Here is a 23,698-nt window from a genome sequence, read left to right as displayed (position 1 = left end):
GCATGCGCAACGTGTCAAACGGCGCGTGAAGATAGCAATAAATAAAATTAAAACAAATCAAATTATAAAAACAACGTAAAACAAACGTAGAAAGAAAAAGGGGGGTCTTTCCTGTCTACCCAAATCACTTTTCTCTTGTGCTTTGCAACCCCAACAACGACTTCGTTTGTTGTAATTTTTCTTTAACCTTGCCAACTTCAGACCAAGTGATTGACGTTTCGCTTGACAGATTGTCAAAGCACGTGTCCCAAAAAGTGAGGTTATATTATTGTGAACAACGTGATAAAATGGAAGATGTAGATGAAAACGAACCGAAACGCCTCTTGTGTCGTTTCAAATCCGAATCCGGAGAAGTCGCGGGTGACATGATGGACCTCCCGCTCGACTGCAACCTCCACCAACTCACGCTCATCTGTAACGCTATTCTACAACAAGAGGACCAAATCCCGTACTTATTCTACGTTAACGACACCGAAATCACCCACACTCTAGAAAAGGCGTTAAAAACCTTAACCCTCAATACCGAAAATGTGGTCGATATTATTTACCAACAACAAGCTGTCTTTCGGGTGCGCCCGGTCACTAGATGCACCAGTTCCATGCCGGGCCATGCAGAGGCAGTCATTTCCGTTAGTTTTAGCCCCGATGGTAAACACTTGGCCAGTGGTTCGGGTGACACGACGGTCCGATTCTGGGATGTGGACACCCAAACCCCCTACCACACATGTAAAGGTCACAAAAATTGGGTCCTGTGTATCTCGTGGTCGCCTGATAACCAGAAACTAGCATCAGCTTGCAAAGATGGAAGAGTCATGATTTGGGACCCCGAGAGTGGTAAACAACGGGGAAAAACCATGGTGGGTCATAAACAATGGATAACGTCTTTGAGTTGGGAACCATACCATCAGAATACTGAATGTCGCCTCTTAGCAAGTTCATCGAAAGACGGAGACGTCAGAATTTGGGATACAGTTGTATGCAACTGCATTTTAACCATTTCGGGTCACTTGAAAAGTGTGACTGTGGTGAAGTGGGGGGGTTCAGGCCTCATATACAGTGCGTCTCAAGACAGAACTGTGAAAGTATGGAGGGCTAAAGATGGAGTGTTGTGTAGGACTTTAGAAGGGCACGCCCATTGGGTCAACACTCTCGCATTAAACACAGACTACGTGCTTAAAATAGGTGCTTTTGACCCAGTCGCCGACTCCAACACCTCCACCGACAAGAAAAAACCGCAAGACTTCGCCCTGAAACGCTACCGGGACGTCATCGCCGCCACTGGAGAGCGTCTGGTTTCAGGGTCTGACGACTTCACGTTGTACCTGTGGGACCCCGAGAAAGACAAGAAACCCATAACGCGGCTCACGGGCCACCAGCAGCTCGTCAACGACGTCAAGTTTTCGCCAGATGGGCGAATTTTGGCGTCGGCGTCTTTCGATAAGAGTGTTAAGTTGTGGGAAGCGAAGAGCGGGAAGTTTATTTGTACGCTGAGGGGGCACGTGCAGGCTGTTTACATGGTTGCGTTTTCGGCGGATTCCAGGTTGATGGTGAGCGGGAGTGCCGATTCGACGCTCAAAGTGTGGAATTTGAAGACAAAGAAGCTGGAATTTGATTTGCCGGGGCATGGGGATGAGGTTTACGCTGTGGACTGGTCTACGGATGGGTTGAGGGTGGCGTCGGGGGGTAAAGATAAGGTGTTGAAGTTGTGGCAGAATTAAAGTTAAATAAAATTTGAAAAGATATGGGGTGGTTTTTATTACCGATTTTTGCTTTAGGGATTTTAGTTTTTTAAAGTTCAAAATTTTGGATTTTGTCGAATTTTTTATTCTTTTCTGTTGTCATTTTTTGTCTTCTTTTTAACACCTTTTTGTTTTTTTTTTTTCATTTTTTTAGTCTACTTTTTGTCTCCGTTTTTACTGCTTTTTATGTAATTTTTTTTGTCGGCTTATTTCCATTCATCTTTTTGTCTTTCTTAGACGCGTTTTTTGTTCTTTTTTAAAATCTCTTTCGCCTTTGTTATCCCTTTTTTATGCTCTTTTGTTGTTTTTTTTCTCCTTTTATCATCATTTTTCCACCTCCTGTTGTGTCATTTTTAGTTGCCTTTTGTTAAATCCTTTTGTATTCCTTTTGAATCACCTTTTTTGTCGTTCTTTGTAGTCTTTTTTCACCCATCGTCTGTTTCCTTTTTTCATTTTTTCCTTTTTTTGACGTGCTTTTGGCCTGTTCTTTTTAATAATCTTTTTTATCGCCTTTTGTTATTGCATTTTTTGTTGCCTTTTTAATTCCTTTTTTGTGCCCTTTTATCCCTTTTTTGTCGTCTTTTTTTTCCGTTTTTCTAGTCGTGTTTTTTTGTTGTCTTTCGCCGACGTTTTCTTAGTGTCCTTTTTTGTCCCCTCTTTCTTAACACTTTTTTTACTTTTTTCGTAATTTTTCTATCGGCTTCCTTGTTTTGCTTGTTTTCCTCCATTTTTCGTCTTTTTTGTCGTGTTTTGTCATTCTTTTCTCTTTTTCATCACCCTAATTTTTTTCCTTCCCATATTTCTTGCCGAATTTTTTAGAGTATAATTTTTTTCTCACCCATTTTTGTTATTTCTCATTCACATTTTTTTGTCGTCTGATTAGTTCTTATTATCACCTTTTTTCCACCATTTTTCGCCGTTTTCGCTTTATTGAATTTTTCATTCTTTTTCGTTACACACCTTTTTTTCGTTCGCATTTTTTGTAATTTTTTGCCTCCATTTTTACTTGTTTTTATGTTGTCCTTTTTCTGTCGCCTTTTTTCCTTCTCTCTTTTTTTCACCTTTCTTGGACGCGTTTTCCTGTCTCTTTTACCGCCCTTTCCATTTTATTTTGTTGCTATTTTTCCCGTCTTTTTTATCGTTTTTAATTCACACCCTTTCATTTTTTGTGTTTTTTATGAACTTTTCGCATTTTGAAACCCTTTTAATCACCTTTTTTCCGTCTTTTTGTATCATAATTTTTTGTGCTTTTTTGTTGTGTTTTTATCTCCCTTTTATCGTCATTTTTCTGCCTTGTGTTGTGGTATTTTTGTTGCCTTTTGTTAAATCCTTTTTGATTCCCTTTGTATCACCTTTTCTGTCCTTCTTTGTAGTCTTTTTTCGCCCTTCTTTGTCGTCTTTGTTTCGTTTTTTTTCATTTCCCCCTCTTTTTGACGTGTTTTTAGCTTCTTTTTAATGGTCTTTTTTGCCTTCTTGGTCTTTTTTTTTCCTTTTCATTCTTTTTTGCCTTCATTCCATGTTTTTGTGTCATTTTCCTGTCTTTTTTATCGCCTTTCCGTTTGTTACTATTTTTTTGCCGTCTATTTTTGTCGTTTTTCACTCATGCCTTTTCGTCTTTTTTGTTGGCTTTTTGTGGTTTTAGTTCATCTTTATGATCTTTTTCGCTTTTGTTTTGACCCTTTTTCATCGCTTTTTTCCACCTTTTTTTTGCTCTTTTGTTGTGGTTTTTATCTCCTCTTTATCTGTTTATTTGGTTTTTTATTTTTTCCCATTTTTCCTCTTTTTTCCGCGTTTTTGTGTTATTTTTCTGTTTTTTATTTCGCCTTTCTGGTTGTGTTCTTTTGTTGTTTTTCGCCCACGTTTTCTTATTATCGTTTGTTGTCACTTTTTGAGTCCTTTTTGTCCGCTCTTTTTTAACAACTTTTTTTACGTTCATTTTTCTGTCGACTTCCTTTATTGTGTTTTCTTCTATTTTTCGTCTTTTTAGTCTTGCTTTTGTCATTTCTTTTCTCTTTGCACAGTCTGGGTAGAATTTATTCGGCAAAATTTTGAGATGACGTCATCAATTTTTGGAGAGGATAAGTAAAATAACTTTTTAAATCCAAAGATTTATTCTCACACCACAATTTGAACAATTTCGCCGAGATTCTTTCCTTTACATCTCTACGACAATAAAGCCCAAAAAAGGCGTTGTAAATGCGAGCGCAGCGAGCACGTTCGGGTGTAGTTTAAAAAACTATTTACTGGTCTCCCTGAGAAGCTAAAATATTCTCAAAAAAATGAATTTATCGTCTACAAAAAAATGAATCTTAAAAACAATTGTGTTTATGGGAGACTCTGGGAACCTGAACGTGCTCGCTGCGCTCGTATTCCAAGGGTGTTTTTTTCAATCAAAAAGATTAAAATTTACTTGTGAGGCCTTTGCAATTGATATTAAGTTTGTGTTTTGTGACATTACCTTGGCACTACTTGGTTAATTTTCGAAATATAGAAAGTAAAGAGGATAAGAGAAGTTTCTAACAGACAAAACATTGAAAAAAAAGTGCTTATTTGGGCAAAAAAACCAATGTTAATCCGGTTCTCAAAAAGTTCAATTCTGCTTTAATTAAATCAGACCGGGATAGCGCGTACGCAGTCCCGACTACCAAAAATTGTGCGCCCGAGTTATCCACATTAGGGATAATCGCAAGGGTCAGCCCGACCGTGGTGCAATGGAAGGGCCTCATCTTGGGGGAACCGCCTTGTTGATCACGGTAACCCCTACGCCAGGTAAGTATGCTTTGGCAACCTTCCTCTGTGGTAGTTATGGTAGTAGGTACGTTTACTATACGGGAACCATAGAATAGAGCGCCCTCTTTATTTCAATAGGTAGTATTATAGAACGAAATGTTGCAATCTGGCCTTCACTGGCAATTTTCAGAAACTCGAGTACATTAAATTATTAAAAAAAAATGCATATTAAACTACGACACAAAATATCCTGAAATCAATAGTTGTTCTCAGAAATAAATATTGTGTGGTTCACTAGCTAAGTACAATTGTCATTAAAACTCTGTATGTCGGCTATTTTAAAAAATGACAGAAAAGATATTCTTGCTGTTGCTACAACGAATGAATATTACCACCATGATTCAGCTGAAACTGTATTGATTGTGGAAAAGTGTTGGGTAAAATACGGGTAATGTACATTGTGTGGACAAATGGGATAATGTTATGGACAAATATTATATAACTAACCTATAAGAACGGGGTAAAATATCTGGGTAATTGTGACAACGATTCTATGTTTTAATTACATTAGGCCGGGATAGCGCGCACGCAGTCCCGACTACCAAAAATTGTGCGCCCGAGTTATCCGCATTAGGGATAATCGCAGGGGTCAGCCCGACCGTAGTGCAATGGAAGGGCCTCACCCTGGGGGAACCGCCTTGTTGATCACGGTAACCCCTACGCCAGGTAAGTATGCTTTGCCAATCTTCCCCGACGGTTGTTATGATAGCAGGCACTTTTATAGTACGTGAGTTGTACAACAGAGCGCCATCTATCCGGAAATAGTATCCCACAATATGCCAACCTGGTCATAATCTAGCTAATCCATGACGGGTAATAGTCTTTAATTTCTCACAACTTTATCGAAGAGGTCGATTAAAATACTAAATAAATGTAATTATTGTGGTGCAAATTGCTCCCACAATACTAACAAAATTAATTCCAGGAAGACGTGTTATTACTGGGATGCAAGGTCACGCTGTTATGTATAAGATGCTGAGTTAGAACTAGTGGTAGTAGTGGTACTCTTGGAGTGGCAAATTTTTGTCAAAATTATTTTTTTAGTAGTCGGGTGAGAGTAATTTGCACCACGAGTTAATAAAATGTTCGCAAGTTTGTGCAAGGGGTAATGCTAGAAAAAATATACAGAATGTTTCACGACCTGAATTGATGTATTTTATGTACGTTTCATGAACAACAATATAAATACAGGAACTGTCAAATGTAGTAGTCTGTGTGGGTTATGAGGTGCCACCACATTTAAAATGAGTCACTTTTTTTTCCAATGTTAAAATCCATGCAAATTTCCAACTTGTTTATTTTGTCATTAAAATATATTTTGTTCAAAATATTTACAAAACTCTCAGGCGATCTTTAAACAAAATCAAATCATACAATATCATACACATAATAAGTACTAAGCAAATAGTTAAAACCAGATATGTTTCATATAAAACCTACATAAAAGCCCGATAAATAAGATGAAACAAACTACAAGACCACACTCAATTAAAAAACCGTTCAAATTACAGCCAAGACCTTTCAGCTTTGATGAACACAAACCAAAAAATCTCAAAGAGATCACATTACAAGAGTCACACTTGAATTACGTCTTCCAAAAATTTGGATTTTGCCGTAACCGTCTCTCGAAGTTTGTGTACCAAGTCTGCACGGTGGCTAGCGGAACATAGGTGGCAGAAGGATCGGGCATCATTTGATGCTGCGTAACTGTATAACTTAACACGTAATTCATAAAGTTCTCCAACATCTTGTGCGCGAAAGTCACGTTATTGCTTGGATTATTCAGCGGCACTATTTGTTGAATGTTAGTTATGGGTTCGATCGCGATACCGATTTGCGCGTTGTGGACGATGTCACTCTGTCCGAACAAAATGTTCATCGAACTACCCATTTCTTCGAGTTTCTTTAGCGACGAGATCTTGAAGATCGCAGAGGGTTTGGTGTTGGAGATGTGGCCCAAGGGCTGCCAGTTTGGGGGGGCGTCGGGGTCAGGCCAGCTGAAATACACTGAACAAAAAAATTAAAATGGGCAAGTTCAAGGGGGACAACAAACCTTGCCCTGCGGTCCCTTCCGGAAATGGTATAACCCCCGTCAAGAAAACCACGATGTGATTAATATTATCGGCATCTGGGATGGTTGTAACGAATTGGGTTTCTGATATAGGTTGGAATTCAGTTTGAACCTACACAAGGGTGCGTTAATATTAAAAAAATAATTATTATTGTTTACCGACCATCCGTCCCGAAACAATGAGCCCAAACATAGCCATTACTACCAAAACAAACTTTCTTCCAATTTCTTCTAGAACAATTCCATTACTAAAAAGTGAGGTTACGCTGAAATCACTAGTCACTAGGTCAATGATACCAACTATTTCGTTAAATCCCTAGTTCGATCACCCCCGCTGCCGGGTGTAGGTGTGCGTGATTAGTATACCTAATTTTAAAATTTTCGTGCTTCTTATTAACAAAATTGTATTTGTTTTTTAATCATGGTAAGTTTAACGAAGTTTCGCAGTAGTTGTACGTAGTTTTGCTTGAGTTGGTGGCCTTGCGATAACTCTATGTTTTGTTTTGTTTTTCCTGCTGTCAGATTTGTGACTGACATTTGTGACATTTTTTTTCGAAATGAGAATTTGGGTGAAAGGGCTTTTCTGGGGCTGCGGTGAGGTTAATTTAACAGGAAGTGTAATGGCAAAGTTTATACTGGGTTGAGAATTTTTGGTTGGGGGTGATTGATGAGATTCGGGGTGGCACACCTAGGGTGAAAAATCAATATTTTCAGGCCTGACGTATTTATATTTTTGCAATTTGGGTAGTTTTACTGTAATATTTGTTTTTACAATTTGTAATGATTTAATTAAAGTTACCATAATTATTAAAAGAACCATTCTTATTGATATTTTGTTTGCAATACATACACATACAATGGTTTTGTTTGTATTGTGATACTGATGGATGTTCTATTGGTTTGAGATTATACAGATTGAAAACCACTTAAACAAGAAATTTGAAAACTAACAATAACAAATAAATAAATAAAAAATAAATACAGAGTTAATTTATATGCATTAGTTAAGCAAATTACTAATTTAAACCAACATTTTCGTATTCTACAAGCTGCGAAACCTCAAGAAAATATAGTCAGACATTTGTTAAAATGACTATTAGAGTACCTACTTGTTCAAAAAATTGTATTGTTGTTGGGTATTTACTGTGACCACAAAACAATATTTTAAATGTTCGTGTGAAACAAATCTCAAAAGAAAATCTAAAAACGTGGATTAAAATACAAATAAGGAAGATTTTCCAGCAGACATTTTTACGAGAGCGTTGACTTTAGGGGCGATCTATTTTTAGGTGAACATTTGAAAGATCATAAAATAAAAAGTATAGGATATATAAAAATTAATTATAACGTTGACATGTAATATAACTAAAAATCTTGTATTGTTCAGAAATCGTTGACGTGTTTAAGCACATTTACTCTACGTTTTTCAGTTTTAGTTTCCGGCACTAACTCACTTGGTTGTTTTAGAATTTAATTTTTTGTGCTTAAAAGTAGTTAGACATTCGTATGTAGGTTTCAGGTAAAACTTGTCGGATATGCAGACTTCACTAAATATTTATCAAATATCACATTTGCCGGATATTTGCTCCACCGTATGCATACGAAATTCGCTTGGGTAAATGAGTTTTCGTATAGCAGGTGTCTCAGAGTTTGTTTCCAGGCAGAACTCCGGCACTAGTTCGAGTTTGTAAATACATATTTGTCTTATTACAATGTAGAGTTTAAAAAAATGTGAAAAATTGTGCTAGCTGATATCAATAATAAACCTCTCTGATAAATTCAATCACTTGAGTAATTTTCTTGATACCATCGTAATGATGTACTCACATAATAATGGAATGATCCATCACCATATTCAGGTCGCTGATAAAACTAATAACTGTTATACACATTAAGCGTCAAGAATTAATACGACACATTATCCAGCTACTTTTAAGAACCTGTTCACTTTAATCATCTACAAATTACAAAAAAAAACGACACAGATCCCATTAACGAGATTATTACCTAGAATCGAGTGTCTAATTTTCACAGTTTATGCTCCACAGCAGCCCACGTTGCCTTTTTGAAACACTTTTTAAGGTGCGCCTTTAAATTACCTCGAGATGATTTCATGAAATCCATTCACAGTCCAGACCACAAAATTTTTACCTCTGGGATTAAATGGAAAGTCATAATTCAGAAGTAAATACCCAGACAATACATCCATTGTAGTCGCTAACTACTTTGTGACCGCCACCAGGCTCCAGTGGTTTAGTGGGAACGGTTTGATTTCCCGAGATAAAAGTTTTAGCGCAAGTGGTGTTTTTGAACGACCGCTGGGCGATTTTGTGCAGAAGTGTTAGGATAAATGTATTTAAATTTGTCTTTGTTCCTTTGTTTCAGGTGATGGTGCGTGATGTCGTTACCGGTGTCGCAGTATGAGGCTTTGCTGGCGGAAGTACGCGGTTTGAGACGCAAAGCTCAGCGCGTACAACAGCTGGCGACACCTCTTCTTACGCATTGTTCTTCCGATGTGAATCCGGTAGTTCCTTACATTCAACAGGTAACCGTCATGCTCTTATTGTTTATCTGATTATTATTGTCGTGGAATTATGCGATGAGGAAGTGCTTTGAGCGGTTCTAGTTGCGAGAATCGATGGGAAAATTCTTGATACGCGTTTTGAACAGTCAATTTTGTGCGTCCATCGTGTCTTATTACTATTTTTTTTTTGTATTTTATGATTTATAATACAAGTGCAGCAGTATGTTATTTTATAAAATTTAATAACACTTTCCATGTGAAATTTGAAAAAAATTCACTTTTAAAAAAGTTGTCAAAAAATTGTGAAAAAATTCAGGGACGTAGATCTCAACATGCTGATTCCAAAAATATAGCATGTTGATGGTCACGGACAAACATTTTCGAAAGAATCGGTACGAAATGCGGATTTTTAACAATTTCTAAAAATTTCGATATTTCAACGGTCGATTCCGGAAAAACGGTTACAGTCATCAAAGAATCGAGGCCGGAAATGAGTTCTAGAGCTCGAAATCTACAAGAAAATGTATTTGGTTAAGTTTCGAAAATGTCAAAAATTGGTCGAAATTTGAAGAAGGGGGGACTATTGGAAAAATTTCACTGTTCAAAAAAGTCGTCTAAAAATTGCGAAAAAATTCAAGGACGTAGATCTCGACATGCTGATTCCAAAAATATAGCATGTTGATGGTCACGGACAAACATTTTCGAAAGAATCGGTACGAAATGCGAATTTTTGAAGATTTCAAAAAATTTCGATATTTCAACGGTCGATTCCGGAAAAACGGTTGCAGTCATCAAAGAATCGAGGCCGGAAATGAGTTCTAGAGCTCGAAATCTACGAGAAAATGTATTTAGTTAAGTTTCGAAAATGTCAAAAATTTGACGAAATTTGAAGAAGGGGTGACCATTAGAAAAATTTCACTGTTCAAAAAAGTCGTCTGAAAATTGCGAAAAAATTCAGGGACGTAGATCTCCTCATGCTAATTCCAAAAACATAGCATGTTGATAGTTAGGGACGAACATTTTCGAAAGAATCGGTACGAAATGCGGATTTTTAACAATTTCTAAAAATTTCGATATTTCAACGGTCGATTCCGGAAAAACGGTTACAGTTATCAAAGAATCGAGGCCGGAAATGAGTTCTAGAGCTCGAAATCTACAAGAAAATGTATTTAGTTAAGTTTCGAAAATGTCAAAAATTGGTCGAAATTTGAAGAAGGGGGGACCATTGGAAAAATTTCAGTTTTAAAAAAGTTGTCTAAAAATTGCGAAAAAATTCCGGGACGTAGATCTCAACATGCTGATTCCAAAAATATAGCATGTTGATGGCCACGGACGAACATTTTCGAAAGAATCGGTACGAAATGCGGATTTTTAACAATTTCTAAAAATTTCGATATTTCAACGGTCGATTCCGGAAAAACGGTTACAGCCATCAAAGAATCGAGGCCGGAAATGAGTTCTAGAGCTCGAAATCTACAAGAAAATGTATTTAGTTAAGTTTCAAAAATGTCAAAAATTGGCCGAAATTTGAAGAAGGGGGGACCATTGGAAAAATTTCACTGTTCAAAAAAGTCGTCTAAAAATTGCGAAAAAATTCAAGGACGTAGATCTCGACATGCTGATTCCAAAAATATAGCATGTTGATGGTCACGGACAAACATTTTCGAAAGAATCGGTACGAAATGCGGATTTTTAACAATTTCTAAAAATTTCGATATTTCAACGGTCGATTCCGGAAAAACGGTTACAGTCATCAAAGAATCGAGGCCGGAAATGAGTTCTAGAGCTCGAAATTTACAAGAAAATGTATTTACTTAAGTTTCGAAAATGTCAAAAATTTGACGAAATTTGAAGAAGGGGGGGCCATTAGAGAAATTTCACTGTTCAAAAAAGTCGTCTGAAAATTGCGAAAAAATTCAGGGACGTAGATCTCCTCATGCTAATTCCAAAAACATAGCATGTTGATGGTTAGGGACGAACATTTTCGAAAGAATCGGTACGAAATGCGGATTTTTAACAATTTCTAAAAATTTCGATATTTCAACGGTCGATTCCGGAAAAACGGTTACAGTTATCAAAGAATCGAGGCCGGAAATGAGTTCTAGAGCTCGAAATCTACAAGAAAATGTATTTAGTTAAGTTTCGAAAATGTTAAAAATTGGTCGAAATTTGAAGAAGGGGGGACCATTGGAAAAATTTCAGTTTTAAAAAAGTTGTCTTAAAATTGCGAAAAAATTCAGGGACGTAAATCTCGACATGCTGATTCCAAAAATATAGCATGTTGATGGTCACGGACGAACATTTTCGAAAGAATCGGTACGAAATGCGGATTTTTGAAAATTTCTAAAAATTTCGATATTTCAACGGTCGATTCCGAAAAAACGGTTGCAGTCATCAAAGAATCGAGGCCGGAAATGAATTCTAGAGCTCGAAATCTACAAGAAAATGTATTTAGTTAAGTTTCGAAAATGTCAAAAATTGGTCGAAATTTGAAGAAGGGGGGACCATTGGAAAAATTTCAGTTTTAAAAAAGTTGTCTAAAAATTGCGAAAAAATTCAGTGACGTACATCTCGACATGCTGATTCCAAAAATATAGCATGTTGGTGGTCATGGACGAACATTTTCGAAAGAATCGGTACGAAATTCGGATTTTTAACAATTTCTAAAAATTTCGATATTTCAACGGTCGATTCCGGAAAAACGGTTGCAGTCATCAAAGAATCGAGACCGGAAATGAATTCTAGAGCTCGAAATCTACAAGAAAATGTATTTAGTTAAGTTTCGAAAATGTCAAAAATTGGTCGAAATTTGAAGAAGGGGGGACCATTAGAAAAATTTCACCGTTCAAAAAAGTCGTCTAAAAATTGTGAAAAAATTCAGGGTCGTAGATCTCGACATGCTGATTCTAAAAATACAGAATGTTGATGGTCACGGACGAACATTTTCGAAAGAATCGGTACGAAATGCGGATTTTTGACAATTTCTAAAAATTTCGATATTTCAACGGTCGATTCCGGAAAAACGGTTGCAGACATCAAAGAATCGAGTCCGGAAATTAGTTCTAGAGCTCGAAATCTACAAGAAAATGTATTTAGTTAAGTTTCGAAAATGTCAAAAATTGGTCGAAATTTGAAGAAGGGGGGACCATTGGAAAAATTTCACTGTTCAAAAAAGTAGTCTAAAAATAGCGAAAAAATTCAGGAACGTAGATCTCAACATACTGATTCCAAAAATGTAGCATGTTGATGGTCACGAACGGACATTTTCGAAAGAATCGGTACGAAATGCGGATTTTTGAAAATTTCTAAAAATTTCGATATTTCAACGGTCGATTCCGAAAAAACGGTTGCAGTCATCAAAGAATCGAGGCCGGAAATGAATTCTAGAGCTCGAAATCTACAAGAAAATGTATTTAGTTAAGTTTCGAAAATGTCAAAAATTGGTCGAAATTTGAAGAAGGGGGGACCATTGGAAAAATTTCAGTTTTAAAAAAGTTGTCTAAAAATTACGAAAAAATTCAGGGACGTAGATCTCGACATGCTGATTCCAAAAATATAGCATGTTGGTGGTCACGGACGAACATTTTCGAAAGAATCGGTACGAAATTCGGATTTTTAACAATTTCTAAAAATTTCGATATTTCAACGGTCGATTCCGGAAAAACGGTTGCAGTCATCAAAGAATCGAGACCGGAAATGAATTCTAGAGCTCGAAATCTACAAGAAAATGTATTTAGTTAAGTTTCGAAAATGTCAAAAATTGGTCGAAATTTGAAGAAGGGGGGACCATTGGAAAAATTTCAGTTTTGAAAAAGTTGTCTAAAAATTGCGAAAAAATTCAGGGACGTAGATCTCGACATGCTGATTCCAAAAATATAGCATGTTGGTGGTCACGGACGAATATTTTCGAAAGAATCGGTACGAAATGCGGATTTTTGAAGATTTCTAAAAATTTCGATATTTCAACGGTCGATTCCGGAAAAACGGTTACACTCATCAAAGAATCGAGGCCGGAAATGAATTCTAGAGCTCTACATCTACAAGAAAATGTATTTAGTTAAGTTTCGAAAATGTCAAAAATTGGTCGAAATTTAAAGAAGGGGGGACCATTGGAAAAATTTCAGTTTTAAAAAAGTTGTCTAAAAATTACGAAAAAATTCAGGGACGTAGATCTCGACATGCTGATTCCAAAAATATAGCATGTTGGTGGTCACGGACGAACATTTTCGAAAGAATCGGTACGAAATGCGGATTTTTGAAAATTTCTAAAAATTTCGATATTTCAACGGTCGATTCCGAAAAAACGGTTGCAGTCATCAAAGAATCGAGGCCGGAAATGAATTCTAGAGCTCGAAATCTACAACAAAATGTATTTAGTTAAGTTTCGAAAATGTCAAAAATTTGACGAAATTCGAAGAAGGGGGGACCATTGGAAAAATTTCACTGTTCAAAAAAGTAGTCTAAAAATTGCGAAAAAATTCAGGAACGTAGATCTCAACATACTGATTCCAAAAATATAGCATGTTGATGGTCACGAACGAACATTTTCGAAAGAATCGGTACGAAATGCGGATTTTTGACAATTTCTAAAAATTTCGATATTTCAACGGTCGATTCCGGAAAAACGGTTATAGTTATTGTTCGGGCGTGAAATTGTAAGGCGCGCAAGCGCCAAATAAGAACGCTCTGAGCAGGAAAAAACTCACCCCGTATTTGAAACAGTCCACAATAAACTTCTCGAAAAGCACACGCAGACTTTTTGTACGTCAAAAAATTGCTGGCTCCACGAGCCACACCAAAGGTCCTTCGACAATTAACGGTCACCACGACCACACATAAAATTGGTCAATTCGAGCAGGATACGGAACTGTGCAAAAACCGCGAGCGCGTGTGTGAACAAGTTAAGGCCAGTCCTTAAATCACGTGTGTGTAATTGTTAAGGCCAGTCCTTAAGCGCGTGTGTGCAATTGTTAAGGCCAGTCCTTAAGCACATGTGTGCAATTGTTAAGGCCAGTCCTTAAAGAACCACGAGAAACATCAACAGCCTCGGGGAGAGCAGGAAGCCATCCAGCGAGTACCAGCAACAAGTGAAGAATCCCAGGTTAGTGGTTCACTATCAGATCTCCCGTAATTTGTCTACATCCTAGATCCTATCGAATTGCGGTGTGTAGAGTTTCTCGACGGTTACAGCCGAATTACTGATTATTACGGGAAACTTCGAGTAATAATAACGTACAATGACGAATTCTAATGATACGGACGAATCAGCTGCTTTAAGGAGCAGACTAGAGCTTATCAAGGCAAAGGTAGAACGTATAAGGGACTACGTTGACTCCTTTGCAGATCATGATGACATTGAACAATTAGTTCTTAGGAAAGCAAGCCTAGAACAAAGCCTCCCAAAATTTGAGGAGATTTATTATCAGTTAACGCGCTTGAAGGCCGCGGATGAGACGGAAGCTGAACAATTCGAATGTGGTTACTTTGACCTTGTAGCAAAAATTAATAAATTTTTAAATAAGCGTAATACAGTAACGCCGGTACAAGCGGGTACCAAAAACAATGTTAACTTGCCAAGTCTGAAATTGCCCACCTTTAGCGGCGCGTATCATGAATGGTTGTCATTCTACGATTCCTTTACGAATTTAGTGCATAAGGACGAACGCTTGACAGATTGTCAGAAATTCTATTATTTAAAGGCATGCTTAACAGGTGAAGCGCTTCGAGCTGTAGAATCTTTGGCGGTATCAAATGCTAATTATCAGTCAGCCTATACAATTTTAGAAAGCCGGTTTAAAAATGAACGATTGATTGTCCAGGACCATGTCTACTCAATTCTTAATTTCGCACCCATCACTAAATCATCAGACACAAGTTTAAGACAGTTGCTGGATAACTTAACCATCAATTTAGAAGCTCTAAAATCACTACAGGTCCCAGTGGCCCAATGGGATGATATTCTCGTTCCCATCATTAACACTAAATTAGATTATACCACCAAAAAGGAATGGGAAACAACCCAAGGTAAGGAGCGTAGCAAACTAGACGACCTTAAATTATTTTTGGAAAAACGATGCCAGTTTATAGAATCTATTAACGCGGCTCAAAAGGTCAATCAAAATGCTGGCATGAATAAAATTTCTTATAACTATAAAAATCGATCAGCGGTGCATATTGCAACCCCAGCAAGTAAATCTGTGTGTTACCTCTGTAAGAAATTTCATTTATTATTTCAGTGTGCCGAATTTAATGCGTTATCAGTAAACGAGAGAAAAAATTTTGTGAAAAACAACAAACTTTGCTTTAATTGTTTACGACCCGGGCACCAACTTAGTTCTTGTAAATCGACTGGTATTTGCAAAGAGTGCAAAAATAAGCACCATTCTTTATTACATAGTACGGAACAAGTTGTTACAGAATTAGTACTACCATCGTCGTCAACAGCGCATGTTTCGCAAGGTAATAATGTTACCAGTATGATTTTATTATCAACAGCTGTAGTCTTGGTTGAAGACAAATTTCATAAATTGCACGAGTGTCGTGCTCTGCTAGACGTTGGATCACAATCTAATTTTATAACTGAAAATATGTTCAAAAAATTAGGTTTAGATTTCGAGGGAACTAAACTGAGTATTGTAGGTATTAACGGTAGTACAAGTTGTTCCTCTAAAGTCACAAACATCGCGTTGCACTCTCTTTATAAATCTTTTTCGCAGAAAATTAAGTGCTTTGTTATTCCACACATAACAACAGAATTACCCGCCCGGTCATTCGATTTATCTCACATCTCAATACCTAGTAACATTCAATTGGCTGACCCAGAGTTTTATAACAAAGGCTCCATAGATTTATTAATTGGCGCGGATATCTTTTGGAAAATACTTATGCCTGGGCAAATAACCCAAACACAAAATCGGCCTCATTTCCAAGAGACATATTTAGGGTACGTCGCGGGGGGTGTCATAAATCCGAGCTCCTCGTCCTCAACAGTGTGTAATTTAACAAGAATTTCTTTAGAGACACAATTGCAACGGTTTTGGGAAATTGAAGAAGTGAGCAGTAATTCGGTCATATCAAGGGCAGATGTTGCCTGTGAGCAACACTTTCAAGAAACTTTTCGTAAAAAAGAGGATGGCCGGTTTATTGTGTCTCTCCCCTTCAAGGATAAGGTTGTAAATTTAGGTAGTTCATATGACATTGCGTTGAGACGATTTTACAACCTCGAAAACAAATTACAGAGACAACCGCAGTTGAAGGAAGATTATTGCAGATTCTTAAACGAATATGAATCACTTGAACATATGGAATCAGTGCCTGCTGAGACCATTACTAACCCCAATTCTTGTTATCTACCCCACCATGCAGTTGTAAAACAATCAGCCCTGACCACGAAATTGCGTGTAGTTTTTGACGCGTCATGCAAAACATCGAATAATTTGAGTCTAAACGACAATCTAATGAGTGGCCCTAATCTACAACAGGAATTATTTTGTATTTTAACTCGATTCCGAACATACAAATATGTAATTAGTGGTGATATTGAGAAAATGTACCGGCAAATATTAGTAAACGAGAACGACGCTAACTATCAATTAATTCTATGGAGAAAAACTAAAAATGAGTCAATCAGAACATATAAACTAAAAACTGTTACATATGGTACTGCTTCAGCGCCATATCTTGCAATGCGGTGTTTGAAACAATTAGCCTGGGAAAACCAAGACAAATATCCACTTGCTTCATTTCATATTTTAAATAATTTTTTCATGGACGATTTGCTTTGTGGCCACAATTCAATTATTCAAGCAGTCAATTTACAAAAAGAAATTATACAGATTTTAAGACAAGGGCAATTTCGGTTGTACAAGTGGGCATCAAATGATTCGGCCTTAATTCCCGAAAATTGTAGTCAGCTACATAACATTGTACAATTTAATAAGGACACAAAAACGTTAGGTTTGATTTGGAATACAGAGGAAGACAAACTTAAATATTGCGTTAAGGCGGACTCCCCGCAAGGTAAACTAACTAAACGCAATATTTTATCCATAATAGCTCAAATTTTTGATCCGCTGGGATTAATATCACCTGTTGTAGTTAAGGCTAAGGTTATCATGCAACAGTTATGGTCAAGTCAATTAGATTGGGATGAACGTGTATCTCAAGAAATTGAGGTAAAGTGGTGTAATTTTATCCAGGAATTAGCTTTATTAAGTACGATCGCCATTCCCAGGAATGTAATAATTAATCACGATAGTCCTGCTATTGAAGTGCATGGATTCTCAGATGCGAGTTTGCAGGCATATGGAGCAACAATTTATATTAGATCACCCGGCATAAATGGGAATTATAATGTACAGTTACTGTGCGCAAAAAGTAGGGTAGCTCCACTGAAAACGCTTTCATTACCGAGACTTGAATTGCTAGGTGCGTTGTTATTGTCCAGACTTATCAGTAAAATTTGTTCTTCTTTGAATATGACCATAAATAAATGCACTCTGTGGACCGACTCAACCATCGTTCTAAGCTGGTTATCGGCTCCCGCGCATACCTGGCAAACCTTTGTTGCCAACAGAGTTTCGGAAATTCAATCAAACACCCTCAACTGTACCTGGAACCACATTAACACAAATGATAATCCAGCGGACATTATCACCAGAGGCCGATCACCTGAACAGCTTAATAACTCGAGTCTCTGGTGGAATGGACCCAGTTTTTTAAATAAAGACGAATCTGTCTGGCCTATACCCAAACAACAATTTTCGAATGATGTTCCAGAAAAACGTGTAGTGAATTTAGTTACTACTGTTAAATCTAGAGTTATACTTAAGGAGTGCTCGTCACTCAACAAATTAGTAGCCGCAATTGGTTGGTGTTTGCGTTACATCCACAATTTGAAGAATACTAACGATAAACGTACTGAAAGTAATCTAAGTATTTCCGAATTAAGGCAAGCAAACAACTTCATTTTGAAGCAAGTTCAAAATGAAGGTTTTACGGAAGAATTCAAGCATTTACAAAAGGGAACGCCCTTGCCCCGTAGAAGTAAACTAATTTCATTAGATCCCTTTATCGATTCAAACGGGTTGTTGAGGGTGGGGGGCAGACTAAAAAATTCGGCATTAGATTATGCGGTAAAGCACCCAATTTTATTGCCAAGCAACCATTTTGTAACTGACCTTATCATTGCACATGAGCACAGATTACAATTACATAGTGGTCCACAATCCACTTTATATTCCTTAAGGCTAAGGTACTGGCCAATCAATGGTCGAAACAACACCCGTAAAATCATTAAAAAATGTTTAACTTGCTTCAAGGTTTCACCAAGGGTAGTAACTCCAAAAATGGGCGATTTGCCAACACAACGCCTTGAACCGCTTCGCCCCTTTCTGAGATCTGGTATAGACTATACTGGACCTGTTTTAATTAAAACAGGCCCTAAGAGAAGTACAAGAACATCAAAGGCTTATATTGCGCTTTTTATATGTTTCACCACGAAGGCTATTCATATCGAATTGGTCAGCGACCTATCATCCGAGGCTTTCTTAGCCGCTCTTAATCGCTTCATCTCAAGACGAGGCAATGTTTTAGACTTATTTTCCGATAATGGTACCAATTTTATCGGAGCAAACAGATATTTGAAGGAGCTAGGTCAGTTTTTAAAGTCAAATACCTTTTACGAAAACGTTGTAAAACAATTGCGGCTGAAAAATACCCAATGGCATTTTATTCCTCCCCGAAGCCCACATATGGGAGGCTTATGGGAGGCTGGTGTAAAAACACTCAAAGGTCATTTAAGGAGAGTTTGCGGCAATTCGTCTCTGACCTTTGAGGAACTCTACACATTGTTAACACGCATTGAAGCATGCGTCAATTCGCGTCCGCTAAGCCCTTTGTCCAACGACCCCAAAGATTTTATTCCCCTGACTCCCGGACATTTTTTGATCGGTGAACCACTCACGGCACCCATCGAACGAGACCTACAAGCCATAAAGATCCCGCGGCTAACCCGGTGGCAGCGATTAGAACAGTTGCGTCAACACTTTTGGTCACGTTGGTCGCGCGAATATTTAACCCATCTGCAGCAACGCTCCAAGTGGCTTCGTCCGACCCCTCCGGTGAAGGTTGGGTCCATGGCTCTCTTAGTTGAAGACAACTTACCTCCCTTATGTTGGAAGTTGGGTAGAATCGTCGAGGTGCATCCAGGACGGGATGGGGTTGTGAGGGTGGTAAGCGTGAAAACTCGAACGGGAGTGATTAAACGCGCAGTGTCGAAAATTTGTGTTCTCCCAATGGCCAGTGACACGGACAATACTAATTGAACAAACTGAAATTTTAATCATGTTCTTGTTTAAACTTACAAATTTGTTTCTTCTCAGTATTAAGCAACTATCTGTATAATTTTCAGTTGCTATGACTTGATGACATGTACTTATGGGGTTAATCCCTATCTTAATCTCATTTACTTATAACTGTGTATATGTATATTGTTTTTTGAAGCCAGAAGCCTTCAACGGGGGCGGCATGTTCGGGCGTGAAATTGTAAGGCGCGCAAGCGCCAAATAAGAACGCTCTGAGCAGGAAAAAACTCACCCCGTATTTGAAACAGTCCACAATAAACTTCTCGAAAAGCACACGCAGACTTTTTGTACGTCAAAAAATTGCTGGCTCCACGAGCCACACCAAAGGTCCTTCGACAATTAACGGTCACCACGACCACACAGTTATCAAAGAATCGAGGCCGGAAATGAGTTCTAGAGCTCGAAATCTACAAGAAAATGTATTTCGTTAAGTTTCGAAAATGTCAAAAATTGGTCGAAATTTGAAGAAGGGGGGACCATTGGAAAATTTCAGTATTCAAAAAAGTCGTCTAAAAATTGTGAAAAAATTCAGGGACGTAGATGTCGACATGCTGATTCCAAAATATAGCATGTTGATGGTGACGGACGAACATTTTCGAAAGAATCGGTAAGAAATGCGAATGTTTCAAAATTTCTAAAAATTGGTCGAAATTTGAAGAGCTGTCAGTCATTGTTGGGCAAGACTCTATTCGAGGATATTTTATAGTTTTTCACATGACTTTATCGTTTATCTGAGAAACATCTTGTGACATTGTAGATCAAGGCAAACGATTTTGCAACGGAAGCAGATTTACAGTGTTTTGACGTTGTCCAGATTTTATCTCATAATTATTAATTAAATTTACATATATTTCGGATGTAGTCAAAGTGTTTTAGGTTGTCGTATTTATTTAAATTTTTAAATAAGTTCTTTTGTAACTTGCTGGTTGAAAGATTTTTTTTAAATCTATACCTTGTGTACCCTATCATATAAAAAATTTGATAATAAATTAAACAAATTAAAAAAGTCAGGTTATTATTGATACCAACTAAAATTCATACGCTACCTAACAATAAAGACACGCTTCCTTTGTGACGTAATTTGTGCAGCACTGCACCTAGCAGTAAAAATTATTGATCGTTTTGCAAGAATTTAAGATCCGACGAGAATTTTAAATGTTTTACATTGTCATTTTAACAGTGGAATGTAAAGTTGAATTCCACTTATTCTTAAACCGAAGTTCATGCTTTATACAACATGTTTCGATTTGTTTGTTTCTCCCGTGTGGTAAAAATCGTTGAGCAATCTCTGGAAAACACAACGCACACAAACTCCTGAAACGATAACCTAGTTGATTCAGCCATGTTCCGTTCCAACTTTGCGACCTTTATTACCCCAACTCCAATCAATTCCAAGCTAATACCCCATCTCCCCTTTTTTTAATTTTCTCCGCTCCACAAAACTTTAATAGATCTTCCTCTTGTAATTGCCCCAATCCCAACTCAATTTCATTCCACACAAGAAAGAGTTATTTACATCGGTTCAACACGTCTAAAAATAATCCTCCAAGTGTACACACAGCCTTCAACGCGAGATGAAACTTTACTATTATTCCGGTCAATGTCATCCACAGTCATTCATCCATGTAAGGACCGGCCTTTCAATACCCCACTGACAATTTCGGGTGTGACCGTCTGAAGATAACAATGACTTAATGGTCTTAATAACGAGGAAAAATTGACGGTTTTATCTTGCAGACGACAAGAAAGCAGCTGTGTTTTTTATTGCATGATATTTCCTGCTCCTGAAATTGATAGCAGACATTTGTTTCGGTGTCGGAAGAGAGAGTTTAGTACTAATTATTACTAAAATTTGGTGTCGGTGCCAAAATAAATGTGAGCTCTGGAATAAATTATAGTGTGAGAAACTCTCAAAGAGATGGAAATCTGAGAGAGAAATATTTATGGCGGCGTGTTTTTTGGATGTGAAAATAAAATTCAGATTCTGGCTTGAAAGACAAACAAATTCCCTTATGGAGTTTGTTTGCGCGTTTTATCTGTATGAAAATCATAACTAGTGATGTCATATCAGTTTGAATAGGAGATTGGTGAGTAATTTTAGTTTCATGTGACTGATATCACGGTACATCAGAATTTATGGTTTTCACGTGTAGGGCAGAAATTATGGTAAGTTTTTTCAGAGAGAAATTTTAACTTTTAAAATTTCGAAATCGTGCATATACAGACCACTGCAAGCGACACCCGTTGGTTTGTAAAAAATTGAAAATTAGAATTATTGTAAAAATTATTCAGCAATTGTTTAAAGAAATGATTGTAAAGTCTTACGTTTCTCTTCCTAATTAATGAAATGTAATTAATTAAAATTAATGATTACTCAGGTTGTAACTAAATCATACTATCTGAAGTGCACTGGTTGTAACGCAAAATAATTTACTAAAATTAGTGACGAACTTACTAATTCACTCTTTGAAGTATTTCTAATTATACGTAATTTATAATTACAAATGTTGATTCGTTGCTTTATTCGAAAAAAATTAAGAAAATATGTTCAGAATTATTTTTCTACGAGGTTCCTATTTAGTTAATTACCAGGATTCATGAATTATTAACACACTAATTTGATTCCATAACTCTGTTAGCAGATAACAATGCATTTACCCCACTTGTAGCGTAAGTAACAAGTTCGTTTTTATCTACAAAGTAACATTAAAAATAGCATATTTGTCAAATTCTGCTACTGATTCATTGAAAAGTCATTTGATTGTTGAAAGAGTCAGGTCACGTATTATATTGGTTAGGAAAAACAATAAACCGCTGGCAAATAATAATTAGCTTGTAATCACTGTTGTAACCCGAGGCTTAACCGAGAAATACAACGCGAACGTAAATGTAATTTTTTTATGGACCGAGGGATTTGCTAATTTCAAAGAGAATTTTCCTCTGAAGGGTATTTCACAGAATTATTTCAGTGTAAAGGAAAATTACACGAGATGCAGACAACTGAAAATAACGAATCATTCAGAAATCACTTCCAAATTATATTACAGTTGTCAAAATATAAAAACCCTAGGTAATGCTTGACAGACTCGTAGTTCCGTCAATATTCTATAGGTGGCTGTGACGTTCTCTAGTAATTATTTCATGTTTTTGTTCATGCACCGATAAACTAATCAATATATTATTTTCTCAATAGATAATTGCTTTGTTCAGACTTGAACTTTAACTTTCGTTTTATGTTCTGACCTTTTTTTTTCTAAATTAGGCCTGCAATAACAAGTGATTAATGGTTTCTACGTGATTAATTGTGCATGTCTATTTTTAAGGTTCCCGCGATTTAAACAATGTCGACTTAAATTACTTTCGTTAAAAATCTAATATTCTCGAGCCATTATTTCGCAACAGAGCGTGTTAACAACTACAAGCCATAAAACAACCCAAAACCGTAAAATTTCATTCGACAAAAAACCATCGAAACTCTCTTCAACTGGACTTCTTCGATCAATCGAACCTTACTAATCGCCAGTGAAAGGACTCCAAACCCCGAAACTCAACCTTTCAAATCCTCGTTAGTCCGAGCACAGCCTCAGCAGGAATGCACAAATCGTATCGATCTCGCCTTCTTCCGGATGCATTTTCCTCCTCTCCACGACTCATAGACTCCTGTCTGCTGGAGTCGGACTCATCGCACAATTTAGGCTCGGAATCGGCGCAGTCTCATTTCACTCCTGCATTGCACCACGTCCCAGACTCGAAAGAAACTTCATCCTGTGCGCGAGACTGTGAGTGTGATTGTGGTGTGTTCGCTCGACTAATTTTGTGGTGTGTCGTTGACTGCGAGGAAGGCGAAGTTTGTGCATAGTTTGGCCGGGTTGGTATGGACTTGAACCTCAGGAGATAAGGGTGAAGGGTGAGTGTGTTGGGGTGTCAGGAGCTAAAAGTAGTGGGTTATGACTATGAGGATAAATGTCTATATTAATAATAAAAGTGTGCGTTTTTGCGGTGTGTCCAGGGCCGGCTTAGACGGCCAAGGAAGCAGTTGGGTCAGGTCGCAGATTTAGGGGCTAACTTGACATATTGGACTTTTTTATTTCTAGCTAATTTGATCTTAAAATATACTTGCAAAAGTGTGGAAACTCCCCTTGTCGCGACTCTTATCACGTGATGGAATATTGAGCCGAGAGGAATCCTCGACCGATGGACTTCCCCGATG

The 23,698-nt window shown here is 37.3% G+C and overlaps 3 protein-coding genes and 2 non-coding genes across 8 annotated transcripts in view; 2 read left to right on the top strand and 3 right to left on the bottom strand.

Annotated features, from left to right (window-relative positions):
* The first annotated feature begins 88 nt into the window (after nt 1-88).
* Nucleotides 89-1,742, top strand: LOC135124958 (notchless protein homolog 1). Its single transcript, XM_064050189.1, has one exon. The coding sequence runs from the start codon at nt 288-290 to the stop codon at nt 1,716-1,718; it is 1,431 nt and encodes a 476-aa protein (XP_063906259.1). The 5' UTR covers nt 89-287; the 3' UTR covers nt 1,719-1,742.
* A 2,611-nt stretch (nt 1,743-4,353) lies between these two features.
* LOC135125555 (U1 spliceosomal RNA) lies at nt 4,354-4,516 on the bottom strand. Its single transcript, XR_010279892.1, has one exon. It is a non-coding gene; the product is annotated as a U1 spliceosomal RNA (small nuclear RNA).
* Nucleotides 4,517-5,040: 524 nt separating this feature from the next.
* On the bottom strand, nt 5,041-5,203 carry LOC135125554 (U1 spliceosomal RNA). Its single transcript, XR_010279891.1, has one exon. It is a non-coding gene; the product is annotated as a U1 spliceosomal RNA (small nuclear RNA).
* Nucleotides 5,204-5,808: 605 nt separating this feature from the next.
* LOC135124954 (protein OPI10 homolog) lies at nt 5,809-6,886 on the bottom strand. Its single transcript, XM_064050186.1, has 3 exons — nt 6,764-6,886; nt 6,583-6,712; nt 5,809-6,536 (listed from the first exon to the last, which is right to left on the bottom strand). The coding sequence occupies exons 1-3, from the start codon at nt 6,797-6,799 to the stop codon at nt 6,115-6,117; spliced, it is 588 nt and encodes a 195-aa protein (XP_063906256.1). The 5' UTR covers nt 6,800-6,886; the 3' UTR covers nt 5,809-6,114.
* Nucleotides 6,887-6,915: 29 nt separating this feature from the next.
* The window catches only part of LOC135124953 (uncharacterized), a 36,983-nt gene continuing 20,200 nt past the window's right edge, over nt 6,916-23,698 (top strand). For 2 of the 4 annotated variants that reach the window (XM_064050184.1, XM_064050182.1), the window contains exons 1-2: nt 6,916-7,024; nt 8,986-9,145. In XM_064050184.1, the coding sequence (XP_063906254.1) occupies nt 8,999-9,145 (147 nt within the window). In that variant the 5' untranslated portion in view covers nt 6,916-7,024; nt 8,986-8,998. Of the gene's footprint in view, nt 7,025-8,808; nt 9,146-22,776; nt 23,396-23,698 lie in introns of those variants that run through there. The other 2 variants (XM_064050183.1, XM_064050185.1) reach the window with 2 other exon arrangements.

This window comes from Zophobas morio, unplaced genomic scaffold (assembly GCF_036711695.1).
Source record: "Zophobas morio isolate AGI-343-1 ecotype UQ-CSIRO unplaced genomic scaffold, CSIRO_AGI_Zmor_V1 ptg000008l, whole genome shotgun sequence".
NCBI classification, from domain to species: domain Eukaryota; kingdom Metazoa; phylum Arthropoda; class Insecta; order Coleoptera; family Tenebrionidae; genus Zophobas; species Zophobas morio.
This window is presented reverse-complemented; position numbering and strand designations above follow the sequence as displayed.

What these genes read in the sequence shown, in the direction of transcription:
- LOC135124954 (XM_064050186.1), bottom strand. Translation starts at nt 6,799, where the DNA reads ATGGCTATGTTTGGGCTCATTGTTTCGGGACGGATG. An exon ending in TCATTGTTTCGGGACGGATG is followed by an intron (nt 6,713 to 6,763) that starts GTCGGTAAACAA and finishes ACCCTTGTGTAG; the next exon opens with GTTCAAACTGAATTCCAACC. An exon ending in GGAAGGGACCGCAGGGCAAG is followed by an intron (nt 6,537 to 6,582) that starts GTTTGTTGTCCC and finishes TTTTTTGTTCAG; the next exon opens with TGTATTTCAGCTGGCCTGAC.
- LOC135124958 (XM_064050189.1), top strand. Translation starts at nt 288, where the DNA reads ATGGAAGATGTAGATGAAAACGAACCGAAACGCCTCTTGTGTCGTTTC.